The sequence below is a fragment of the Petaurus breviceps genome, unplaced genomic scaffold, assembly GCF_028583685.1.
Source record: "Petaurus breviceps papuanus isolate PSGF00001 unplaced genomic scaffold, PetGlider_PUasm1.0 490, whole genome shotgun sequence".
Lineage (NCBI taxonomy): Eukaryota > Metazoa > Chordata > Mammalia > Diprotodontia > Petauridae > Petaurus > Petaurus breviceps.
Window position 1 is genome coordinate 30,468,177 of NW_027186352.1, and position 27,605 is coordinate 30,495,781.

A 27,605-nucleotide genomic window follows, 5' to 3' on the forward strand; every position below is an offset into this window, starting at 1 on the left:
AATAATGAGGAAGAAGAAGCAAAACAAAACAAAATGAAAAAGAGAGAGACCAAGTAGTTTGCTGCAGTCTCCATTCAGACTCTATAATTCTTTCTCTGGATGTGGATAGCCTTTTCAATCATGAGCCCTTTGGAATTGTCTTCTAACCTTGTATTGCTGAGGGGAGTCCCACCTATCAAAGTCAGTCCTCACAGAGGAAATGCATTTATTAAGCATTTACTACATACAAATCACTTTCCTAAGTGCTAAGGATACAAACAGAAAAGTAAGACATATTTTATCAGTATGTAATTAGCATTATATTATGAATTACATATGGAAAGTGCTTTGTCAATCTTAAAAGCGCCATTTAAATGTTATTGTTATTATTATTATTATTTGTTACATGCAGTCTTGGGGTTAATGTGGAATGAATTAGGCTTGTACCAACTCAGTATCTAAAAAGGGCCCTATACATTTATACTGTTAAGCACAGTAGGGTTTTTGTCAAAGCATATGGGTATTAATCTACTTAAGGGTTGCACCTTACCAGCCATAAGTCATTGAACAAAAAACTTTCCCTTCTCTGGCTTTCAGTTTCTTTATCTGTAACATTAGAGTAATAGATTAAATGAGCACTAAAGTCTCTGCAATCCTTAATCCACGCTCCTGACATCTTACAAAACTGGATATAAAATATGGTTAGCCACATTTTCTACTGTTCTTCATTTGCCTAGATAGCAGAAATTTCAAAAGGTGATTAATGCATAATCTCCCATTACACTTATTTACATTAGATCAGGTAATGCTCACCATCAATAACATAGAATGAAAACAAACAAAAAATGTTTCACAGATAGTACAAAAAATATATGACCTAGAAGTCACTTTAGAGATCTGTTTTCCTTATTGGGAGCCTCATGAGCAGCATTAATAAATCTAGTTTCTGGCCATTCCCATATTTAACTTTCTCCATTTCCAGCAATTCATTTGTTCCATGACCTATATTCTTTCCCCTATCCTCCCTAGTCCATCCACAATTATGAAAATTTGCATGTTTTAAATCAATACACAAGAAATACCTTAGCAAGAATAGGGTTTAGTAGAGAATTTTTTTTTATTATATTTCAATAGATTTGACTGTTAAAAAATCATGGTGTCACCAATTCATGCCTCGGCTATTTTCAGGTCTAGAATAAACAAAAATTGGCTAAACTCAAGACTAGATGTTCATGACAGCTTAACTTGATGTATTAGATTATCTTTTTCCCTGGCGAGGACCAAAATTTACAGTCATAATCAATGTGTCATACCTTTAGTATCATCTAAGAAGCAGGAAATAATTTTGGAGAAAGGAAACAAAGGACTCATTCCTCACAACCAAGTTTCTCTTTAACAGGGAATAAATCCTGAGGATGGGAGCTAATAGGGAAGGTGAAGGGATGAGAAAGGGGAGGGCAGGGTAGGTAAGGTAAGTAATTAGTAGGTAAACTAGATTAATGAGGCATTGATCTTCCATCTATAGAAAAGGGCAGATTCTACTGTCTCAGCCTAGTGCAAAAATAAAGAAAGAAAGAAAGGATCTGGGTGGTTTCAAGGAGTTTGGGTCTTCTTGGCACCCAGATCACCAGTAATGAATGGCTAGTTTCCATCCAAGCAGGTTCCCATAAAGAGAAGCAATTAATCAGCCAAGCACGGCTACTAGGCAATTATTGTTTGCCACACATAGTGCTAGGTACTGGATACACAACGGTAAAGTCAAACATCTTCTGCAGCTCCATTTGATAGAGCCATGTTATTAAATAGAACGTTAGGAAACTGGATACTGGGGTTGAAGGGATGGGGTTTGGACAGACCTGTAAATAGCAATTTTGATATACAGAACAAAAATAAGTGAAAGATTTCCTGAAATCAAAAGTAAAAGAATACTGAGGGGCCCCTGCCCCAGTTGCAATTTGGGGGGGAGTGGAGAGAAAATTCACACGGGTCCCTATTTTAATCTCTTATTCTTGCTAACCAGGAACTGAGCACGATTGTTTCTATACTACTGAAATGCTATCAACACTCTCTAAATTTCAGTGCCCTTGGGCATTGCAGCAGTTGCTCTGCCCCAGTTGTGCCTATAGATCATGGCCCTACCATGACTCATTAGGTCAAGTTTCCTGCCAAGTATCATGTTACCTGGCTCAGTCGCATAGTTTGGCTTTAGCTCTTAATATGTGCTTTTTCTTTTCTCATAACAATTCTTTCTTTTCCTTCACAATATCCTGATACATTTTTCTATTCTATAAATGATAAATGAGACAATAAGAGCTTGACACACCACGTATACGCCCCCCCCACACACACACACATGAAATCTCTTATTATCCTTATTATAAGAACTTTCTATGTATAACTGAAACCATCCTAATAAGATGAGGATCCCCTAGTATTTTAGGAGATACTCCTCCCCTACCACTTCAATTCATACCTTCAGTTGTCTCCGAATTCTACTTTTATGAACAAGTGAGTACTCAAATTAAAATAAATATGATTTTAGGGACTATCCTTTGGGCATTGGATGAATATCTCCCATGCTTCATTGGCATGCATATAGTGTCAAGAAAATGATAGAAAGACTCCTAGCAGAGTGGGTGAATCCCCTGTGAAGAATTTACATGAACAAAAACAAAAACAAAAACATGCACAAAATTTAAAAAGATTGGGTAGACATAGAAGTGTTGTAATTCTTATCATTGGAGGGAATAGCCTGAATACAGAAGAAATACAAGTATTGCAAGAAATACAATCACAAATCCCCTGGAACAATGGAGTTAGAGGTCAGAGAAGGCCAGATCACCTATTGTGCTGTGGATGCCTGCTGATTTCCATAACACAACTCAATCACAACTAATCATTATTTTGAAATCTGAAAATCCATTTTCCTTCCAACTACAGAAGGCATTTCCTCTCATTCTTCCAGCCATGTGCTTATTATTTTCTGTATCATTTGGTAAACTGGGCTGCTATTTCTATTTTCCCAGAGGCTGGAAATTCAGCCTCTGGGCTCTTTCTTCCCACACTCTAGAAATCTGATCACATCAGGCCCAAGAAATGAGGCTGATGCTCACCCAGCATTTGGTACTCTACTAACACTCCATGGGGGAAGCCTTGAGCAGTACACATCCAGAGTAGTTCTCAAGCTAGGGTTTCCATGGCTACCAACCTCAGGTTCTGAAGTTATCATTCGTTCCATAACTGACTATTTTTCATATTCATTTTTCTCTAGATACCTTTATCAATGAATGTGTCAACCTTTCTCGCCTATGACCAGCCCACAATCAGTTACTGTGGGGTGCATCATGAGCTTCTCTCTCATAAGCCCTTTGAAACGAATGCACAGGAAGAAACGATGGAAACCCACCTAGAGACTGACCTGGATCTGAGCACAATCACCACAGCTGCCCGAATCAGTGAACATACTCAACAGCTGGCTTAATTAAGCTCTTTGGGAGCAGAAGGACACCACCAAACTCTATGTTGCCCGAAGGACAAAAAGGGAGAAGATTTGGTTGTTTTATTATGGATTCCCGAAAACCCCAGTTCCAATAAGCAAAACAGAAAAAAAAAAAAAAAACCGAGATCCAAGAGCGAGACCTGAAATTGAGGAGACAAGAATTGTTTCAAGTTGACACTTTGTAATTAGCTAAGTTGTGCAGTATTTTTTTGACTTAAACAGAGTATGACCCTGGGGAAAAACAAAAGAATCTTTTTTCAGAACTCATCCTACCTACCTGTTAAAAAAAAAGAAGAAAGAAAAAAAGAAAAAAAAACCTGTACAGAGCTAATGTATTTTTCATATTGTAAAGTTTCAATTATTGAGAGCAATTGGTATGTACAGTACCATGATTTAATTACATTTTGCTTTACAAATTTCTGTTTCTAAAATTTTAAATTAACAATGAGTCTTTCCTGTGTTCTTCCGAGTTACTCCATTTTCTAGGGACTGGTTTTGTTACTGCTTTGGGGCCCAGAAAACTCAACTCTGGGAATTGGTGATGGGCAAACAGATCCTACATTATTTTTACCAAGCTTACTATGTAGAATTTTATCTACTCCCTCCAGAAGTAATAGATTAACCAAAGGGGGAAAATTTTAATTGTTCAAATTTGAGAGAGGTTCTTCAATGACATAGACTTTTTTTTTCCTTACAAATGAAAATCAGGAGTGTTTTTTTTAATGGTTCTTCTCAGACTTCCTGTTGCCTTGAATCACAGCCTAGTTTCTAAGCAGCAAAATGTTAACGATAAAGAGGGATATTTTAACAACACATTTCTGAATGAATGACTCATTATTTTATTCTTTTGAGTAATATAGTGTTGATGTTGAAGGTCAGCCAATGTATTGGCAGGGCATCTTTAGAGACAAAGGCAATGATGGGATCAAGAGATACATTCATACATTTTAAAGTGGAAAACAGTCGGGAAATATTTGCTAATAGTATAATTGATTAATACATAGTATGTCAAATGAATTAACATATAGAAAGTGCTATGCAAACTTTAAAGTATTTTATAAATGCTAGGCATTATTTTATTTCTGGGGACATGAACCGAGGCCTTCCTGTTTCTTTCTATCCCCTACTCCTTGCTGCTTCTCCAAAGGAGTTTTACCCTTAAAAAACTACAAAGGTGTCTAATTCTGAATTGATCAGATTATATTTAGGGAACCTTAAAGGAAGACTATGTCTTTTTTTCTTTTTTTCTTCCTTCCTTCCTTCCTTCCTTCCTTCCTTCCTTCCTTCCTTCCTTCCTTCCCTTCCTCCCTCCCTCCCTTCCTCCCTCCTTCCTTCCTTCCTTCCTTCCTTCCTTCCTTCCTTCCTTCTTTCCTTCCTCCCTTATTTGTTCCACTATTTCTTTCTACCTTTCTTTTGGGGGGGGTGGGGAGGGAAGTGGTAAGGGAAGTTGTATTTTTTGTATGATTTTCAGAAGAAGAGATCTGGCCATCCAATGATGATTTCAACATGTCTGTACAATGGGAAAATATTTTTTTGCTAAAATTTCAGTTTAACCATGTCTACCATTTTCTAAACAGTTTGGGTTAATGTCTTTAGCAAGAGGTCGCCTCTAATTCATCTGCAAAATGTAACTGAAAAAATAATTTTACCCACAACTGTGAGAGAGGATACAGAGTGGGTGTAGAACTGAACTTGAAGGTTAATGCAGATCAGGTTGGGAAAAACCTGACTTTTAAGCATTGAAGGAATTGGCTACTCAGGACATGAAATTGACTCATTTCCGTTATTTGCTTCCCACAGGTTATTGTTTAATATTGACATCTTAAAGACATATGGTAGCAATTACTGCACCCTCCACTTTTCTAATACTGCAAGTTTCTATTAATTCTGCACTAGGGGGAAATTATTTTTAAATAATGTTATTTTATATTCATGAAATGGAAACTAAAAATAAGGCAACCTAGCTGGGAGGAAAAACAATGGGAAACACTTAGTATTTCTACAAATTAGGTGAGAACTAAATCCAAAACTTTTTAAATTTTGTATTCCTCCAAACAGAAAATTATATATTCAAAAAACTCATGTTTTCTCCTTGTTTATCACACCAGAGCTTCAGAATGGCTTCAAGGAAAATGAACTAGAAAATCATAGGGCAAATGTTTGTAAAAAGACTTCAGGCACTGCAGGGCTGAAAAATGATGCAGGATATCGAACAAAGAGATGAAAATTCATGATTTCAAGTGGAAGAAAATGTCAAGATGGAATGCCTTGTATCATTTATTTAGCATTCCCAATTTGCAAAGCATATTTTGCATAAATCATTTGTTACATAAATCATTTGTTACTTGAATTTTTTTGGCACTTTAAAGCCAAAATTTTCATCTCCATACCTCTCTCCCCTACCCCCTTTTTCTAATTTCTTTGATCCATGCCTGGGTTTTCTTCCTCTCTAAATTGGGGTCTCTCTCATGCAGAGGGAACATGAAGAACCTATGTATTTTTCCATTAATCAGAGATTTTTTTTAACAGTTTTTCTGAAACTAAGTGGGAATTTGGTCAATCAAATGAGATTTCTTTCATGGCAACTTTCTCTCTATTTGACCCCAAAGAACAAAAATTAATGCATATAGAAGTGCACATTTGCAGAAAACTTCCATCATTTAAAAATCTTTTCAGAAGAATTTTAATTCTTTAAGAGCATCACAAAACCTGTCTCTGTCTTTTGTTGCCCCTTCCCCAAATTATTTTTTTAAGCATTCAAAATTGCTTTCAGAAAAATATGAAGCAATCTACATCCTTGAAAATATGGCTCACACAAACTAGATTTACAAGTTTCAGATATTATGGAAAGTACACTATCTGATAATAGTGTTCCCTTAGAAGTCAGAGGATTTCTCAAATTTAAAATTAAGCTAATAAGAATTTCTAAAAGAAACTAATTTATGAGTTTGACAATTGAATATGAAGATGGAAGAACCATCCAAGGACCACAAGTTGGGAGGTAGGAAAGACCTTAGAATTCAAGCCAGGTGTGGGGAACCTGTAGCCATGAGGCCACATGTGACCCTTTGGTTATCCAAACTTCACAGAATAGATCCTTTTATTAAGAGTATTTGTTCTGTGATGTTGGGATTCAGTTAAAGGGTCACACTCAAGGACCTAGAGGGCCAGATATGGCTTCGAGGCCACAAGTTCCTCACCCCTGAGTCCTAGTTCAATCTTATTTTTCAGATGAAGAAACTGAGTCCCAGAGAAATTGAACCTTGACAAAGATGGTAAATGGTAGAGGTAGGATTTAAAGGCAGGTCTCCTGATTCCAAAGTGTGTGTTCTTGCCATTTTAAAATAGAACTGATAATGGCAACACTAGTACATGGCCATATACTTTCTGTGTGTCATACATTGGTAGTTCAGATTTCTATAGGGCATTAAGTTTTATGAAGCACTTAACATATATTCTCATCTGATAAAGATTATCAATTTTGAAACTTCCTTTCATTCCCCAAGTATATCAGTATGCCTTCTATAATGTAATAATAGTAATAAGAAGAAAAATAATAATAGCTAGCATTTATACAGGGTTCTAAGGTTTTCAAAGCACTTTACAGATGTTGTCTCATTTAATTCTCCCAACAACCCTGTGATGTAAAGACTGTTATTATCCCCATTTTATTTTATTTTATTTTATTTTGCTTTTTGAAGAGGGGAAGGTAGGGCAGTTGGGGTTAAGTGACTTGCCCAAGGTCAGACAGCTAGTTTTGTGTTGTGTCTGAGGCCGAATTTAAATTCAGGTCCTCCTGACTCTAGGGCTGGTGCTCTATTCACTATGTCACCTAGCCGCCCCTATCATCCCCATTTTAAAGATGAGGAAAGTGAGGCTGAGAAAATTATATGATTTGCTCAGGATCAAACACCTTGTAGATATATGAGGAATTCAAACTCAGGTCAGTCTAACTTCTAAGTCCAGTGCTCTCTTACATGGAATAATCCATGCTTGGAGTGGCCTTTAATGGTCTTAAAAATGGCAACTCCTACCCATTTACCCTAAAGGCCTTTGAAAGGAGTGACTCAACCTGGGTTGTGTGATCATTTCTATGAATGATAGACTAGATGGGGACAGAACTTTGGCAAGTGGAACAGAGATCCCAAAAGTAAAATTTTCCAATGCCTGTACTAAATACAGTCTGACTCACTACACTTAGAGATTATGTAGTGTTCTTAACCAAATTTCACCATTCAGAATATTTCAAGGATGCATATTTTCAGTGTGATCATTTTTTATACTTAGGGATATTAATAGCACCCCTGTTCCTCCATTAATAAATGTTATTGTGCTTTGCTGTACTTTAAGAAAAAATCATCTTCTCGGTGACCAACCTTTAGATAATAAATTTTTTCTGAATTTAATTATTACTAATAACAATAGGTTGCAGTTATATAGCACTTTGAGTTTTGAAAAGCAGTTTAAAAATAGTATTTCATTTCATCCTTACAACAACCCTAGGAAGAAAATGTTCCCACCCTATTATCACCCCTATTTTACAGATGAGGAAACTGAGTCTAGGAAAGGTTAAGTGACTTGTCCAGAATAACCTAACTAGTAAGTATTCGATGCAGGATTTGAACTCAGGTCTTCCCGATTTCCACGTGTACACTCTATCTATTGCCCTACCCAGCTGCGCCTGCAATTAGACAGGTCTTTGTACAACAGACACTCAGTCTGTAACCAGACTCCCACTCAAAGCCTATTTGACTTGGTAGCCCCAGCCAAAGTTTATACTCCATTGGTAGGATCACTTGCATATCACAATGAGACACAAAAGGAAGACGTTAGTAGAAATGCCAACAGAGGGTAGCTGGCCACAAACTTAACACACCAACTCATCTACACACAGGAAGAACAAGTCTTCTGAAGTTACAGGCTTATGTAGGCCCCATGCTGCCCCTAAAGGGAATCATTACTATGTTTCATATGCCTACAACTGGACAGCATAGGAAGGTCAGAACAAGCTAGTGAGCCATGTATCAGACAACTAGATTACAGAAAAGCCCACCATGCCATAATTCCATTCATCTTTATTTGGCACAAAAGAAAAAACAAAGTCTTCCAACCCTCTTCTTCTTAAAATGCCACATAATGCTTTGTTTTGTTTCATTTCACAGAACGGGGTAGACATCGAATTGAACACTAAAGGTCAAATTACACATCCTACTCTTATGTTCAGGTGTCTTATTAAAAGCCAGGGTTGTTGACCATTTCTGAGGACTGCCTGAGACATCCCAGAGTTATAAAGATTGTGAATGTCTTAGCTACACTATTGCATAAAAGACAGCCCTAGACTTGGAGGCAAGAAAAACAATGGTTTTGAATACCATCTCTATGCTTGTTAGTGGTAAGACAGTGCACAGGCCCCTTAAATTCTCATAGTCTCATGCAATTCCCTGTGACCAATATAGAGATATTTCACACAAACAGAATGTTAGATCTTTGATGGATAGTTGGCTGTGACATGCGGGGTGTCCCAAAGACCTGCTTAAAAGTACTATCACGGTCAAGCATATGTCCATTAGAGACTTCACTACTAGCCTCAGAATATAATCTCATGACACAAAAATGGGACTGGGATGGTATTTGGTCTCTCTGCTGTTCTCAATGGAAGGTGACACCATCTAACACAGTATAGATATGAAATAACAAAAAGAAATCAGAGATGTTCAAATGTATCCCTAAGGCAGAGAATTGTGTCAACAACCAAAAAGAGTCATCAAGCTTGGCCAACAGCAACAGGCAAAAGAGAAACCAGAAATATTTAAGCCTCGAGACGAAAAGAAACAGATGCAATATTCTAGCCACCATTGAATATTTGACAAACTGAAACACAGAAGGGGGTGAGGCCTGGAGTATCTGACCCCTGAAGACAGGATTAAAAGTAATGGGTACAAGTCAAAAAAGATAGTTTTATGCTTGGTGAAAAGGATTTTATAACCATTTGTAATACAATCATACATAAAATACTTTGCTAGCTTTAAAGCACAATATAAATATGATTTTTTTTTACTTTATGAGCACAGATTTAGAGCTGCAAGATAATGTTGTCCAATATGCTCATTTCATAAACAAATAATGCAGATCTCAAGGAAATGAATGGTTTGCCTTTCAAAGGCTGAGAGGTATTAAGTGGTAGAATTGAGATTTGAACCAACAGCTCCTAAAACCGTGACTGCAGGTCCCACGCTCTTTCTACTGCACCTTGTTGTGAAGGGGAAAAAATGAACAATTAGCACTATCAAAATAGTGGGTCGGACTTCTTTAAGAGGCAATAAGCTGCCTCTCATTGGAGGGCTTCCAGCAGGTTCAATGACCCCTTCCTGGAAATGCTGTAGTGTTGATTGCTTCTTAGGCCTGGGCTGAACTAGATGGCCTCTGAGGGCTATTCCAACTCAGAAAGTTTGTGTTACTGTGACCCCCAAGCCAAGTACTTTATACATCTTGCCAAGCTGCCTTTTTAAGCCTTTAAAATGAGGGTTGGGTGATTGACTGTGCTAAAATAGATTTTGAATGCAAAGAAGCATATAAAGAAAAGGTTCAGCACATAGAGACACGACAAATGGGTAAAGGGAGGGAAAGGTGCAATCCACTTTCAGAAAGACTGGACTTAAGAAAGCCTTAGGATGAGAAAATGCTCACTGAATCATATCCAATTTTAATAGCCCTCTGAGCTGCTTTCCCAGCTCCCACTAATACTGGCTGGTTGGATCCCCTGAATACAGTTGATGATTTATCCCATTAGGATTCTAAATACTGATGCTGAGGGTCTGAGACAGTCTACTACAATTTCCCGTGAGCAACTACCAAGGTACTCTCCATTTTTATCAGTGTGCCAGTCAAAGTTAAACTAACTTTTAGAAATAAGCATTTATTCAGAAGATAAAATACTAAAATAGTGAGAATAGTTGGTAAAAAAAAAATATATTGCCCTAACCTGGGAGCATACTCTCCTGTAAGTACACAGAATTCAGGAGGAAGTAGACTCAAGATTAGAAAGCCCATGTGGCTCCAAAATATTGGAAGTCCTTCTCTTCTTTTGTGGAGTTTTCATGAAATTTTCTTGAGGTGTAGCTATCTACTGGGTTTCAAATTAATCTTTATAAAGTCAATAGCTACTTCTCTCTGTCCCAAAGAAGTAAAGATGTCAGCTTCATTAAAAATGCCTTTCCAGAAGGAATCTGTTTTCCTCTCTTAAATCCCACTTGGATGCACTGTTAGTTTTTGGCTCAATTTCTCAATGGCAGAGAGGGGAAAAGTGGGGTGAAGGGAGAGGAATGTCGGACTTACTCTCTGCCCTCCCCACCCATTCCTGTATGGGTGCAAGGGGTTTGTCTCCCAAAGAGTTCCCAAAGTTTGACTACCTTTTATTGTTTCAATTCCTTCTCAGATATGCATAGATATATAGGTGTTTCTAATTCTTTCAATCAATATACATTTCTAATAGTTCAAAGACATAGTCAAAGAGCCCGGGAACAAGGAAGACAAAGGAGAAAGACCCAACAACCAGTCTAAAGTTTTTCTAGCAAATACAACCTCAGTAGAGTCTACCAATGTGACATAAAAAAGTTCAATCCAATCCAACAAGCATTTATTAAGCACCTACTACATGCCTGGCACTGTCCTAGGTTCTAGGAATACAAAGGAAAAAAAATTAGATAGTCCCTGCCCTCAAGGAGCTTAAATTCTACAGGAAGGATGTGAAATATAAAATCATACATAGTTATTGGAGAAAAAGTTATCTCACAACTAGTGAATTTCTTTTATTTGACAAAAACAACAATAGCCATGAAATTTATCACCAGGACTAGGTCCTAATTTCAGCTTCTGCACCAACCAGCTGTGTCTCCTTAGATGAGTCAGGTACAAATTCTATTTTCACATCGGTTTGATTCTGGGAAAGAAATGGGCGACTGACATTCTCCAAAGTTTCTTCCAGTTTTAGCATTCTGTGATCAATCTAATCTTCCATTGAAATGAATACCTCACAAATGAACAAGTTTAAGGTCAGAACACTGTGCAGTTGTCTAAGGAAGAGTTTCATTTCAAAAGAAAATTATATTAGAGATTAAAAATAGATCTCATTTTATTTCATTTTTCTTCTTTAAAATGATCCTCTGGTAGTTTCAGGATGGGCAGATGGTGTTTCATTTTTTTAAGAATAAGGCATTTGCCTTAAAGAATGACCTTTGAAGAATCTACAAGTTCAACAGATTAGCATCCAGAGGGACTGATTTCTCCTCTGCCTCATTGATGGATAGGTGGATAGCACTTTGCATGAAAAAGGTGTTTTTGAAAAGCTCTAGGAAAATCTAGGGTTTTCAAATAAACAGAGGGCATTTGCTTTGTTTAAACAATCATGCAGTAACACTTTTTCCTAAGAGAAATAATCACTTCTTGTTTTGTCTCTTTCATAAGTGTGGCTTTCCAGATACTGGAGTTCCTTAAATTGGATCCTGTAGGTACTAGACAACATTGAACAATCACTGAAGAATGTTATGTTACTCTCTTCACCTGTGAAATGAAGGTCTGTCCTTCCACTGTGCTTACAAAGATCAGGGGCCATTGCTTGGATTCTTGGATCCTGTGGCATAAATACATGATACACATTATGTCCTTATTACTACAGTTAATTTTCAATTTGACTTACAAAGCCTTAGTGATCATCTATTATGCAATTTTCTTGAGTCATCAAATGCTTCATAATCTAAAAGTCAATTCTGAAACTAATTCATAAATAAAATTCATAGAGACAGGATAGGAAGAAAAATAAGAATATAAGTGCTATGAAGGAAGCCAACAAAAATTTTGATTTTGTCCATGCATCCCCAGCACCAAACACAGAGGCTTGGACACAGTACATGATTGGTAAATGAACTAAGAGGCATTGGTGGTAGAATGAATTGAATACTACTTGGACTCAGGAAGAGTGGAGGTTAAAATTGTGCTTCAAATACTGTGCTACCCCATGCAAGTAATTTGACCTCTTTGGGTCTCATATTTCTCACCTTTAAAATGAGAGACTTGGAACCAATTACCTCTAAGGTCCCTTAAAGCTCTAAATCTTTGAACCTATGATATTGTGAATTATTGAAGGAACATGCTAATGAATAATCAAGGACTGAAAAGCAGGACAAACCTTCACAAGAGACTGAGGATTAGAAAGGACATAGAATAAAACTAATTTTATTTATTGGTTTCATCATCTATCCCCTCCTCCAGCTACCCACCAGAGGTGACCCCTCTAGGTAGAGATACTAAAGAAAAACGAAACATCTCTGAGTGCATAAGAGACACCAATGCATGCTTAAGTAAAAAACTGAGTAGCCAGGATCTGGATCATTGAGTTTTAGATTATTTTTGTACTATGTTTATATTGACCCAAAATTTAAATATGCCTTTCTAAATATAATATAGCCCTACTTCTTAATAGTCTTGTTGAATTTTGTTCAGGATTTGGTCTCAGAGTCAACTAACAGAGATTGTCAAGCCCTTTATAATTCAAGTATAGAATATTTCTCCATCAACAAACAAATATTTATTGAGCGCTTACTATATGTTCTAGACCCTGGAGTAGCCACAAGAGATACCGAGATGAAAATAAAACTCTCTTCTCAAAGAGCTCACATTCTATTGGAGTAAACAATACATCTATAGGCAAGTAAACAATGGATATACAAAGCAATTTGTGGGTGGAAAGAGGACTACCATCTAGGTGTCTCAACAAAGGTTTTGTGAAGAAGGTGGCCCTTGAGCTGAAACTTAAAGGAAATGTGGGATTCTAAGAAGTAAAGGTGGAAAGGGATTGTGCTTTAAAATGACAATAAATAATATATTATAAATGTGTGATACTTATATAATATGATATATAATTTATTTTATTATAAAGTTTAAATAGTGTATCATATATAATAAAAATAATAAAATTAAAAAGCAGGGAATCCAGATACAGAGTGTCACATGTGGGAAAAAGCAAGAAGAAATGTCCAAATGAAAGGTCAAATGAGACTGACAACAATCATTCTGAACAGATATACTTAAGATAAGGTACTCTACTGTCTGACATCCTCTAGCCAATGGCTATCATATGTGCTTTCCTATACCAATGAGGCTGATGTTTTCTGAATTCATTAGAGCTGTCTTCCTTACTAGTGGAAGAATGCATATTAAAGACCATGCAGAATTTTGCCAGTCTGTGTGGGTCTTTGGCTTTCCTCTTTCAATGTAATTTGCCTTCCTGAATAGGTTTCTTTCCTCTCAATTGATCCATTTCCCATCAGCAGGGGTAGGTATTAACCCATCACTTGGTCCAGGAATCAATGCATTTAGCACTTTGTTGAAAAACTCACAGGGTTTTTCACAATTACTTAAGGGGTAATCTTAAGAATGTGACCTATTGTTAATTAAGAACAAATTCAATATGTCAATGACCTTACTATTCCCCAATATAAAAACTCCAATAAAAATGTCACCCTATGCTCAAATATCTTACAAGATTATAGAACGTAGATCCAGGAAGGAGCTTAGAGAGCCTCTAAGTTCAACTTCTTCATTTCACAGAAGAAGAAACTCACTCCATGTGAGTATTTTATTGGGAAACTCTAGGCAAGTGACTTGACCAAATTCATGGAAGTTGGAGCTGCAGAACTGAGATTCAGGTCCACGTTCACCAACTCTATAATCAAAAACAATACTCTTTCAATTTTGTATAAGCCTGGGTTTTGTTGCTAGAGATTCTAAATATGCAATATTAAGTATTGCAATGCTAGGGACATTTGTCTTTTTTTTTTTGAAAGGTGTACATTTCTCATGGAAAAGTGTTAAAAGCAAAAGCCTCTTGAGAAACAAATGAAATATGTAGCCTATCAAGTGTCCATGATACATTTTCATTTCCAAGTAAATCAACAAATATTTATTAAGAATGTTTATTTAGCCACAATCAAAGACACATATTCATGTATATAGAGTGTGTGAAATAGACCAGGAAGGTGTGCTTCCTGTAGGAGCACAAGGTTATGGTGCCATTTTCAATGCTACTCACAGCAGAGAATGTGGATCCCAACTTGAAATCAAACCTCATTATCACTGTGTCATGTGACCATTCTCCTTTGTTGTGCAAGGGGTACAAAATAGGAAGGGCATTCTCATGGTTAAATGCTTTCTGCCTCAGTCTCAACTAAAATCACATCTTCAACAAGGTTCATAGGGGTACCCGGAAAGAAGGGCTAGTTTACTTCATTAAAATACCAAAGAACCACCAAGTGGACTTTTCTCTGTCCTGACACTGAACAAGACCAAGGTAAGGTCATTGTAGAATTATATGAGTGCTCATTCCAACCCCACCCCTCCCAGCCACTATCAACATCACAGATGACTTGAGAACATGAAGAATCCAGGAAAAAATACTTTAAAAAACCATCAGGGATCTTAAAAGCAGGAAAATGTTATATATAATTAGTGGTACTTTTCCTAAAATCAGTACAATGTTACAATGACAAAATTGGAATAGGGATTGAAAATGGAACTTAAGTACAGAAAAGGAAGGTGCCTTGTCATGTTGAAATGCATATTCCCTGCATCTGATTAGAATTGACTCCTCACCTATCATCTGAGTGACATTATCTGAAACACTTAGATTAATGGTGATCATGGAGGACAAGGATGTCTTGGTGACTTGGCTTGAAGATAAAGGAAAGGACAATGAAACCAGGCCTGTATCAAGAGGTAAGTGAAATCTAAATGGGTGTTATTGGTGCTACTTTTCAACACCATGAAATAGAATAGACATGGTTAACATTTTATATAGCAATAATCAGTGTACTCAGAGGTCAATGCAGAGTTAGTCAGTCAATAAGCATTTATTAAACACCTTATATTATATGTCAGACACTGTGTTATGCACTAGCATAAGGCAAAATCCCAAGGACAGTTTTCAAGTAATGATGTAAATCATGTATACAATGCAAGTGGAAAAGTAAGTAAGAACTTTCTCTAAGATTAATCAATGGAGAGAATGAATCTATTGAGAGGACAAATATTGAGAATAAAATATTATTTAGGAATCATATTTTTTCAGAAAAACAATGCAAATCATAACATGGGAGTTGCATCAAAGAGGAAAAAAATCTTCCTAAGTGGAAAATTCATGGGATCATTGATTTAGATCTAGAGAGAATCTTAGAGGCCATCAGGTGCAAACCCCTCATTTTACAGATAAGAAAACTGAGGCAAGAACATATTACGTGACTTGTCTAGTAACACCAAGGTAATAACTATCTAAGGTCTTGTAGCAGCAAGCACCCCAAGCATGTCCTCAGGGTTTGCTGCTACCACAGGTTCTTGGATCTGCTTTGTTAAAGGAAAGCAACTCAAAATGGGTTAACAAGCTTACTTTAATCAGTCAGACATATATCGTTTACCTTATTCAGGGGAAAAAGGTCAGCACCCCAAACTTCAAAGCATACAGGCAGAATTATCAAGACAGAAACAGATCAAGTAGACAGATTTCCAAACTGTCCAACCATTACATCCATGCCCAGTCAACATCTGGGTTTCCACATCTGGGTTTTTCAAAACTGGGGGACTCTCAACAACGGCTTCCCAGAATTCAGATCAAATCACAGAACACTTCTCAAAGTGAGTCCCAAAACAACGCTACACATCAGGGCTTATATAGCCTTCTCCTGGCTCAGAGAATGTAACAACCTTATTGACTCACTGGCCAATCAAGAAGTATCTACTGAAAAACAAGCCTCCCACCCCAGTCTTCAGGTGCACTTTAGCCTAGGGGCAGGGAAGATCTTCCAAATTTGCATTCCCATTACAGGTCTTCCTGACCTAAAAGTCCTCTGTCAATTCACTAGGTCTCCATTACTTGTCTCTTAATCTATTCAGAGTACCCATTACTTAAGAGGTTCCATTAATGTAAGTTTAATAGGTTCCTGTGGTCAAAGGCATCATCACCTAATGGTAATTGATTATAATGATAGCTAGCATTTGTATAGTGTTACAAAGTATGCAAAACACTTAGCATATATAATCATGTTTGACCCTAATAACCCTGGGAGGAAGGTGCTGTTTAAATCTCCTTACTATTAAATTAAATCTCCATTTATTTTAGATTATAAGCTCCTTGAGTGTAAGATATCTTTTCATTTCTTTCTGTATCTCCAACATTAAGCACAGTATCTGGCATATTTGTTGTTTTTCAGTGAATCCAATTCTTCATGACCCCATTTGGGGTTTTCTTGGCAAATGTATTGGAGGGGTTTGCAAATTTTTACAGATAGTTTTCATCCCTTCTTGGAAGTCTTCTCTGGGCTAAATAGCTGTATTTCCTTTAGTAGATCTTCCTGTGGTATAGTTTTAAGACCAGTGAACACCCCAATTGCTAAATTTAAGAATGTCTTACTTAAAATATCCAAGGAGTCAAGTTGGTGCTTTCATAGTAAACTAACTTTCTCTCTAGCATTGGGTGAACAAAGCCTTCTAGTTTGGTAGAATCTGCCAAAACGTACATTCCACTGGTCATAACCTTTAAAAATAAAGTATCATGTCTATACTAGAAGGAGAGAAAGGAAAAAAAAAACATATATAACCACATTAAACTGTACACCTTGTTAGCACTGGACAGTAAACAATGGGATAAACCTAGACATGGCACACCTTTACATAGTTTGTATCAATGATCGCTTTCCAACTCCACGGCTTGCCTGATATCACTAATATGAACACTGCCTCCAGAGCAGATGTGTAGGTGTTTTAAGTATGTGAGATCTCTGGTTCCTAAGAAACTTACAATTAGCAGCTAAGATTCACACATGATTCACATGAAATCAAGAACAATGTAAGGCAATCTAAATAAAAGTGAACAAAATCAAGTGTAAACAATATTTACAAATGGTAGTCAGGGTGATGAGAGATAAGCTTGGGTTAGAGATATGGGGTGGGTGAGGAAGAAAGCATAATGTTTGACACTTGGGATGAGGTTTGAAAGATAAAGACTTCAATGAGTCTCTAATGAATTTTCTTATATACTTCTTCATTGATTCCCACAATATCTGCTTAAGGTTATTCCCATTTCATTGATTAACAAATTGAAGAACAATGATGAGGTAATTTGTTAAAAATCACTCACTTTTTCAGTGGCAGGCCTGGGACTGAGCACCCTGATTTCCAGTAATCTCCTCACTAAAATGGTATATTGTATGTACATATTATGAGATTAATAACATCCTATACAGAACTATCTCTATCCCAAAGATAGACATTTATATATTATTTAAAAAAAAAATAAGGAATAGGTAGGTAATTTAGCAGGTCTTATTTTAAAAGGAAGATTACTTCTTCCCACAAGACTCTGATTGCCTCTGCATTCTGCCTTTCTCTGTGCTTATGTACAGTACTTAGTTTCTACAATACTAATTTGCACTTATTTGCATTTTGATTTGTAAGCAGTCTGATTTTTCCCTCATATGTACACGAGCTAGGTTCACCAAGGTTTTATCAAGAAAATGCACCTTCCTACAGGCTCTATCAAACTGTAAAAATTTCAAGAATTGTCCCAGTGCTTTCTTATGGCATGATTGTATTTCATTATATTTATCTATCATAATTTGTTTAATTATTCACCAAGAGATGGGCATTCCTTTTCATTCCAGTTCTTTGTCACCTAACAACAGAATGGATCTGGTGATGGATGGTCGAAAGCTCAAAAACCAACAAAGATCCATTTATAGAGGCCCCTCATTAGTTTGGTGATAGATTTTTTTTTTGCCACAATAACTCAGGAAGACTAGCTACTAAGTTACAAACTTTTTTCAATCTCTGAGGGTGAATGAGATACTCACACAAGGTATTTGAAATACTGAAGTTAGCTGGTTATATCCAAAATTAGAATGTAAGCCCTGTACAGAGATTCAGCTAGTGTATCATATTTCCTTTGTACCCCTCCTTAACACCTGGTATATCATTCTGCCCATTATGGGCCTTATAATGATCCCAGAAACAGAGAGACTATGGCTCACTCTGAAAACCATCAATTTGAGTCTATCGCATCCTATCCTAAAACAAGTAACTCATGTCCCAAAGACATTCAGATTCTTCAAGAGGTCAGCCCCATGAAGTAATGGGTTAACACACAGAGTACACTTTAAAATTCTGGTATTCTTGTATTTTCTCTGCTTCCTACTGTTTCTTTCCTTCTTCAATAGTAAAAAGTCCTTTGTCAAGAGACTTGCTCCAGACAGGATCCTAGAAACATGACGGGGAAAAAAAATTGGAAAGAGAAAGCATCCAATTTTGAGCTTCAGTGATAAGCACAGATGGATATTTACATTTCTACAAAATGTGTTTAATGGAATTTCTGAGTCCTTTTATTCTAGATTCAATCCATGCCTGCCTCAAAAAGGTCCACATTGCTGCTTTGTCCTCCAGGGAGTATGGACAGAGGTGGAAGGAGAGAGTTTCCTGCTGGAATTTAAATTATCCCTGCCTACAATTCAAGATGGAAGAATGACAGAAAAACCAATGAGGATTAGATACAATGAGTCTTTCAGGCACCCCAGAATGTTGGAGTCAGAAAGTACCCCAGAGGCCATTTAGTTCACTCTTTGAATCTATGAAAGCCCTCGACTATATCTCCAACTAGTGGGCACTTGACTTTTACCAGAAGACTTAGGATAGAAGGGAGCCAACTTCTGATACTTAACTTGAGTGATTGGACAAGTTATTTAATCTCCCTGGACATTGTACAGAGAGGAGGTTAGCCTACCAGACCAGTTCTTCATTCATGAAAATTACGTCCTCTTCAGGAATCTTCTTGGGTGGCTCAGGACAACCTATATAACTACTTTTTGTTTTCCCAATGTCTAGCACTGTGTCTGATATACAGCAGGTACTTAATGAAGTTCCTATTGATTGATTGCAATTTCCATTTGCTGTTCTTGGTCCTGGGGTGACAGGAAAAAAAAAAGCTAATGTCTCTTTCAATTTCCAGTCCTTAAACTATTTGAAAACAGCCCCCCAAGAGCCTGCGAATCTATTCTTCCCCAGTACCTAGAATAGGGTTTGGAACATAGTAGGTACTTAAAATATCCTTGATTGATAAATATTTCTAATTCTTTCATAAAGCATCTTGGGCAGGGAGAGTTGCCAAATCACAAAATTGCCAACTTTGAAGACAGTGACCAGTTCAATCCATAATTCACCACATAGTTCCTTACTGGTCATCTAGCTTCTTTTCAAAAATCTCCAAAGAAGAGGACCTCATTACCATTCAAGGCAGCCTGTTATACACCTCTGTCTCTGGTGCTTACTATTTGTGCAAGAAAGTCACTTAGCCTTCCTAGGCCTCAGTTTCCTTATATGTAAAATTAATCAGTCAGATGACATGACCTCTGAAATTCTTTCTAGCTCCATAGAGCTCTACTACTATCAACTAGACTCAGTGTCATTCAAAGAAAAAAAAGAAAGAGAGACAGAGAGAAATCAAGTGTTACATATGCTAGGTACTATGGACCAGGCACTGTTCTAAGTGTTTTTCAAATATTATCTTATTTGGAGGTAGGACTAAAGCATCCTGTAAGGAAATGTGGCCAGTCACACCTGGTGGGAATATCAGTATATTTCTTGAAAACTGTTTTCCTTTCAAGAACTATTTTTCATGTTCATAAGTGTCTTTATATATAAGAAAATCATACTGCCTGCCAAAGGCCTGCTTGTCTGATCAGTGCCGAAGGTTCTTGGTCCTTATTTTGTCTTAAAGGAAGATTACATTCATTCATTCAAGTCAAAATAGTGTTACTGTTTTCAGTAACTAGGTCAAGGCTTGGGTTCCGGGTCTCTGTAATTAGAGAAGCTGATTAATTTTAATTATAAGTTTTCCGAACTTATCCACATTTACACCCATAGAGTTCATCGTGAATAACGTTATTTTAATGAATGCCAAAGGAATTGGTTTCCACTAGAATGCCAATGTGGATTATGAACGGTGAAATGTGATGAGTGCAATCATGAAAGTCCCAGATGACACAGAATTTATATCGTCATTCATCAACTTAAGTTTCACCGTAAATAAATTACTTTTAAACTGTCTCTTTCAATCTTTAGCTACATTGTAGCACCTGCTGTGGGGGGCAAATGAGCCTGCAACTAAGGATTCATTATACTGCAACCAGTCCTGTTATATTAAACACCTAATACATCCTTAATGACTGGTACTTCCAGTGTCATCCTTGAAGTACTACATATGTAAGGACAATAATTTATTAGCAAGAATAAATTAATGGTAAGTGAAGACTGCCTGTGGATTTCCGAAGCTTTATATAACAACTCTTGTAAATGGCAGCAAATCCCACCAGGAGGTAGTGGGATCCATTGCTGGGTTCTTTTTTTCACACAGAATCTTAGTTTGACAAGACCTCAGTGGTCATCTGGCTTGACCCATATCTGGCAAAGAATCTTTTTTAAGACATGCCCAACACTTGATCATTACCTTTGGATAGGAGACCTCCAATGAGGGGGAACTCACTGCTTACTAAGACAGTCCCTTCCAACTCTTGAATAACTATAATAATTATGGTATTTTAAGGATTTTTTTTATTGAGCCTAAATTTGCCTCTCTGCAATCTCCATTCCTGAAATTTCTGTTCTTAATGACTTGAGCTTAAAAGAATGGAGAAGTAGACAGCAGAGGGTGGGAGATTGGGGTTTGCCAGTAGAGTCTTAAGGAGAAGAGGGAGAATCCATTCTCTATTCCCCAATCCTGAAATCTTCTCATATCTTAGAAAGGATAGAGGAGGAATTCAATCCAATCTAATTCAATTCAACATTTACTTATAGTAGTTTGTATTTTATAGATATTTTAAGTTTGCAAAGTACTTCAAATGTGCTCTCATTTGATACAGCAATGACATAAAATGGGTGCAATTATTAAGATTATTATTCCAATTTTGCAGAAGAAACTGAAGTTGGGAGAATTTTAGTGACTTGCCCAAAGTCACAAAATTAGTAAGTATCTGAGGTAGGATTAGAATTCAAATCTTCTATCTAATACACCATCTAGCACCAATTGCCTGTTATGCTCAAGGTGACTATTTTCAAGGAGTTCTAGGGAAGGCCTAGATATGAAGCAGCAGAAATTAACCTTTAGAATTGCAGACTCTAAATCTAAGAGGTATGTTGCTTTCATTCATGCCCAACTCTTCATGGCCCCATTTTGGTTTGTTTTTTTTTTGGCAAAGATACTAAATTAGTTTGACATTTCCTTCTCCAGCTCATTTTATAGAAGAAAAAAACTGAAGCAAACAGGATTAAGTAACTTGCCCAGTGTCATACAGTTAGTAAATGTCTGAAGATGGATTTGGATTCAGGAAGATGAATCTTCCTGATTCCCAGCCCAATATTCTATCCCTTGCAACACCTAGCTGCCCCTAAAGTAAATATAAAACTCATAGGTATAAAAAAGCCCTAGTAGATGTAAAACCTAGCTAATGTGCAAGGAGGTTGGATTTAATACCTCCAAATCATCAAGAAGTTATAGTGTTATTGAACACTCCTGTCCTTATCTCCCTTGGAAGAGAATTGGGTGATTTTTCCAGCTTACAGTTCAGTGTATGAAGAGGAGAAAGAGGAGGAAAAGGAGGAGGAAGAGGAAGATGATAATGCTATTATGAAGCCCTTTCAGAGCCCTTTACATATATTATCTCATTTTATTTTCACAATGATCCTATGAGATAAGTGCTATTTTAAAAATCATTTTACAAATGAGGAAATTGAGGCAGACAGAAGTGAAATGACTTGGCTGGGATAACACAACAACCAAAAAAGCCCTGAGGCAGAGTTGAGACTCAGTTTTTCCTGCCCCCAATTCCAACCCTCTATCAGTATACTGGGCCACCCAGTAGTCTCTGTATTTAATCATGACACAGGGATAAGATGTCAATAACTGACCACTGAACCTCTTTTCATCCATCTGTTTGGCCCCCATGAATGATTCAATCAATTCATGTGATTTTTTTTTATTCTGACATTGAAACGAATCATTATCTTACATGCTGGGATCTCTTAGTCTTTGCTAGGAGACAGTTCCTGCCTCATAGGAATACTGTACGATGAAATACTTAAGGTTCCACATTATTCTGTATTGCATAGAGGCCAATGACAGTAGCTGTTTAAAACAGCCATGGTATAAAAAGTAAAGCATAAATTCATGGATAGAAAGACAATGTCCATCCTTAACGATATTAACCCAAATCAAATAGATGAGTCAAAAAGAAAACAGAGAGAAAAGTATTAATGAAGCACCCCTAGACTAAAATTAAAGTTTCAGAACTCCAAGAAGGCAAGAATTTCCCTTAAATGTTTTATTCATCCTCAATCATTACTGACGAGAGGCAGTGCCGTATGCTGGGAAGGATGATGGATTTAGAGACAGACGGCAACTCCAGGTTCAAATCCTAGCTCTTCTAATTACTACCTATGTGCTATGGTCAAGTTATTTTTCCTCCATGAACTCAGTTTATTCATCTATAAAATGAGAAAAAAATGAGCTAGATGGCATTCCAGTTCCCTTTTGGTCCTTAATTGGCAAACCTCTGATCCACCATGGGCCATGCTGACAACGCTGCCAGTGAAATGCACACACAATTCCAATTGCCCATCCCTTTCTCAATGACCTGTCTTGTCCCATCAGTCTTTGGGAAAATCTACAGACATAACGTCAGTCTTATCAAGAAGTGCAGTGAAAGGAAATACTGAAGAGAAAAAATAATTTGGGGCTATTCACCTGGCACCTGGTGCTGGCATCCGAGCTCCACTGAGTTACTTTTAGGAAAAGTCTGTGGATTCTAGCCCGAGGGTGACTGCCGCTTCCTAGAGCAATAAACCTCTCAGTGAGAAATGAGATAACCAGTTAGCAATGAATTATATGTGAGGCACCCAGCATAGGGTATTTCCATCATTTCAGTATTTTTATACCAAAAAAAAAAATGTCAGAAATGAGGCATGAAAAGTCATTAAGTGAATCATTCACACATTGAATAGATGCTGTTGTCAGCTTGTTCTTTCAATAGAAGTAATGAACAACTGACTTATTTATAACTGGTAATTATGATAATACACCTTCGTTCCCCCCTCTTTGGCACTAGACTCCAGATATTTTATAACTGCCTCCTTTTATTTGAGTTGACCTAGAATTCCCGTCATCTCCCCACATCTCTTTTTTTTTTGCCAGCTTAGTTTATTTCTGCTCCCTAACCCCTGACTCCAGTGTTCACTTTAGTTTGAGGTGGAATTAGAACTTTATGAGAAGTCATGGTGTGCTACTATTTTTCTTTCTATTGCAAATTATCTGTGTCTTCTTTTAATACATACACATCCATGAATTCATGCCAGTTATAGCAATAACATGGGGTGGGGCAGGACTGGATGATACAGATTAGTTATTCAAGCAAACAGCATCACAGCTTAATATGACCTGAATCTTCCAGATCTTCTGTCATTCCTTATTCCTCCTTCCCACTCTCTTCCTTTCTCCATTTCTCCCTTCTTTCCTTCCTCCCTTTCTCTATTCCTTTCTTCTCCCTTCTTTCCTTTATTCCTTCCTTCCTCCTTCCCTTTTCCTTCCTTTTATCTTTTTCATTCAAAGCTGAGATTCAAAGCAAGATCCTCCAACTCTATTTCCACTACTGTCTTCACTTTATTATATGGTTGTTTTTTTCATTTTCAAACCCCATTTTAATTTTTATAACTATAAGACTATTTCAAAAGAAATCAGCCAAGGTTAGTCACTCCAATCCTTCAGTCACTTTTTCTTTTCTCATGTGAACATTCTGCAAGTACCCATTCTCGTTACCTAAACCTGCACATAAAAACTAATCTGGAAATTCAAATAAAGGCCTTATAAATTTATTTCTTATAATAGCGCAATTATATAGCAATTGCTTTAGTATTTGAACAGTAGATAGATATGCATATATGTGTGTATATATATATACATACACACGTGTGTATATGTATACTACTATACATATATGTGTGTGTATGTATACCAAGAGAAACTACACATGAATGAATGTATTCTTTTATCATTTTGACTAAAGTATAACTATGCTTCTCCTTGAGTTTTTTTCCCTTTAGCTAAGTTTTATTAGCTAATCTCCATTAATAAAAACCAAGTGATCCATAGTATATCGCCAGTAGATAAGATAAACACAGCAGGCTGAGTTTCATTTTGTCCTGGCATCCCCAGGCCCTGAGTGGCAGCATGCTATAGTGGGAATGAAATCAATCAATTCAGCAATCAACAAGGCTTTGTTAAGTAGTAATAATGCAGCAGACACTTAGGAACAAAAAGCAAACAATCTCTTCCCAAGGGCTTGTATTCCAATGGGAGACGACAAATGCACATGTAAGTAAATAGAGCCTAAATATAAAGTGAATATATACAAATACATCCAAAGTACTTAAATACACGGTGTTTTTTGGAGGGGGGAGTTGGGGGAGACTCAGGAAAGGCTTTGGGCCGGAAGATCTCTCCTCAAGTCTAGACTCTGACACACTTTCTGTTTGTCCCTTGGCAAATGATTCAGTCTTTCATCAACCTCAAATCACTTTTTGAGACTATAAAACAGGTGAACTGTCTATAAGGATGGGAAGGATCCTACCCCCAGCCCCACTGCTGGGAGTTTCTTACACCAAAAATGAAAAAATATAGAATGTTGTTGTTTTTTTTAATTCCCCAAGACTTTCCATAATGCCTTAATTAATACTTACTGAACTGATTTAATACTCCATTCATTATCTATGATTAGTCCCCCTTGGGTTCATCTTTAATTGTCAAAATCAAATAGTAGAAGGTCCATCTGCAACTTATACTTTTCAGGGGATAGTGCTTGAAGAGTCCTGAGGGGTCATTGTGACCCAATTCCTGTTTTTGAACAAAGAAGGAAACTGAGTCCTGGTGAGGTTAACTGATTTGTCCAGGCTCACATAGATAGTAAATCAAGACCTGATTCAAACTCAGGTCTTTCAAGTCCCATTACATAAATGTTGATAAGGCAAATAGAAAGGTAAAATAGGCATCTTGATGGGCAGTGGATAGAGTGCTGGTTCTGTAGTTAGGAAGACTCATCTTCCTGAATTCAAATCTGGTCTGAGATACTTATTAGCTGTGTGACCCCGGGCAAGTCACTTAACCCTGTTTACCTTAATTCCTCATCTCTAAAATGAGCTGCAGAAGGAGATGGCAAACTACTCCAGTATCTTTACCAGGAAAGTCATAAATGGGGTCATGGAGAGTTGGATATGACTGAAATGAACAAACAAACAACAAAGGAAAAGACTGAGGCTTAGAACAATGTGTGACACAGAGTAAACATTGAATGGCTCTTTTATCTTTCCTTCCTTCCTTCCTTCCTTCTTTGCTTCCTTCCTTCTTCTTTATCTTCTTTTGCTTCACTCTTTTCTTCTATCCATTCATAAATCTATCGATTTATCTATCCAACATTAGCTTACAACTTCAGGGTTTGGGGTTTTTTTTTTCCTTTCATGCTATTTGGACAGAACTAGTCATACCTCCTTTTCCTGCTTCAGATGAAGGACTGTAATCAATAGTAGTGGAAAAAAGTATTATTATCTTTACTGTTATTTTTTACTTGCTATGAAGGTGATTGACCTAAATGTTGATATAACACTCAACATTAGTTTTATTAGTGATCCCATACTAACCTACACTAACTCATACAGAGTTGGTAGCACGATGATCAACACAATTAAATTACAATCATCTTCTCAAAACCACAGAATTTCAAAACTGGAGAATAGCACAATATTCATTTAATTCATTTCATGCCCAAAGAAACTTTTCCATGGTATGCAACAAGTAGTCATCCAGTCTTTGCTTGAGTGTTTCCACTGAGGGAGGAATTTTTGCCTACCCCCAAGGTAGCTCATTCCATTTCTGGATAATTCTAAGCACTAGAAAGTGTTTTTTTTCTGACATGCAATCTGAATTCTTCTCTTTTTTTACTTCTGCTCATTGCATATAGTTATTCCCACTGAGGCCAAACATAACAAATCCAAACCCTCTTTTTCCTAAGTACGTGGAACATTTTAAGATTGGAAACCTTCCCAGAATATACCTGGAATCACCTCCTCCCCTTACTGAGTTGCATATCCTGTCTGAGGAGTCATGTTATTACATCCTATAGAAATCCCCTTCTTTCATATACAATGGGAAAATCAGGGTTAAGTATGAGATTTTTTTAAATTTTTAAATTGAAGCAGTATGGTATGGTGAAAAAGAAGGTTGAATTTAGCCCTCAAGAACATGGACTCACATCAAACTTGTGCCACTAACTAGTTATGTGACTCTGGGTAAGCAATTTCTCCCCTCAGGGCCTCAGTGTCCTCATATGTAAGATAAAGTTATTAGGCCAGGAATCCCTGAAGATACCTTCCAGTTCTAAATCTGTGATATTTATATTTGTTTCACCAGTTTCATAAATAAGAAACACTTATCAATAGACACTTCAAAGTGAGTCCCCATTTTTAACTTTTGAATCAAATTTGAAAATCACAAGGAACTTTAGTCTTGGGTCATAAAAATTCCATCTAAAGACAAAATAAAATTACATTTTATTCATAATAATGAAAGAGTCCATTCGTTCATATGTAGCTTCTTTTAGTGTATTTATACTGTTTGAACTTAAGCCACTGACAGATTTATGAGCCATACAACAGAGACAGATTTAAAATATAAAAATGCCCACTTGGTATGCAAATCCACAGTCTTGGTTGAGAGTTCTGGTGCCCCATTACTCCTTGAGGACAGCGAGAAGGAAATGATGAATGCTCTTGGAAATTTAGAGTGGATTAAAGTAAGAACAGGAAAGTGAGGGCTATTTACATTAAAAACTTGTATTCCAGATCCAATTAGTATCTTGGTTTCTTGGTAGATTAAAGAAATAGTAAAACACATGGATTATGCACTGAGTAAATTTATATACTGCTTAAATAAGCTAATATTTCACGTGAATATGAAAACCCTGGGCTCATATTTCTCTTCTAAATTGCACTGTGG

General features: G+C 36.9%; 2 protein-coding genes across 4 annotated transcripts in view; one reads left to right on the forward strand and one right to left on the reverse strand.

The window, feature by feature from the left end:
- The window catches only part of LRRTM3 (leucine rich repeat transmembrane neuronal 3), a 242,504-nt gene extending 238,211 nt beyond the window's left edge, over positions 1-4,293 (forward strand). The window contains exon 3 of the mRNA XM_069101883.1: positions 3,251-4,293. Within this exon, the coding sequence (XP_068957984.1) occupies positions 3,251-3,460 (210 nt within the window). The 3' untranslated portion in view covers positions 3,461-4,293. The remainder of the gene's footprint in view (positions 1-3,250) is intronic.
- Positions 1-27,605, reverse strand: part of CTNNA3 (catenin alpha 3) — a 2,053,326-nt gene that overhangs the window by 1,447,609 nt on the left and 578,112 nt on the right. The window lies entirely within an intron of this gene.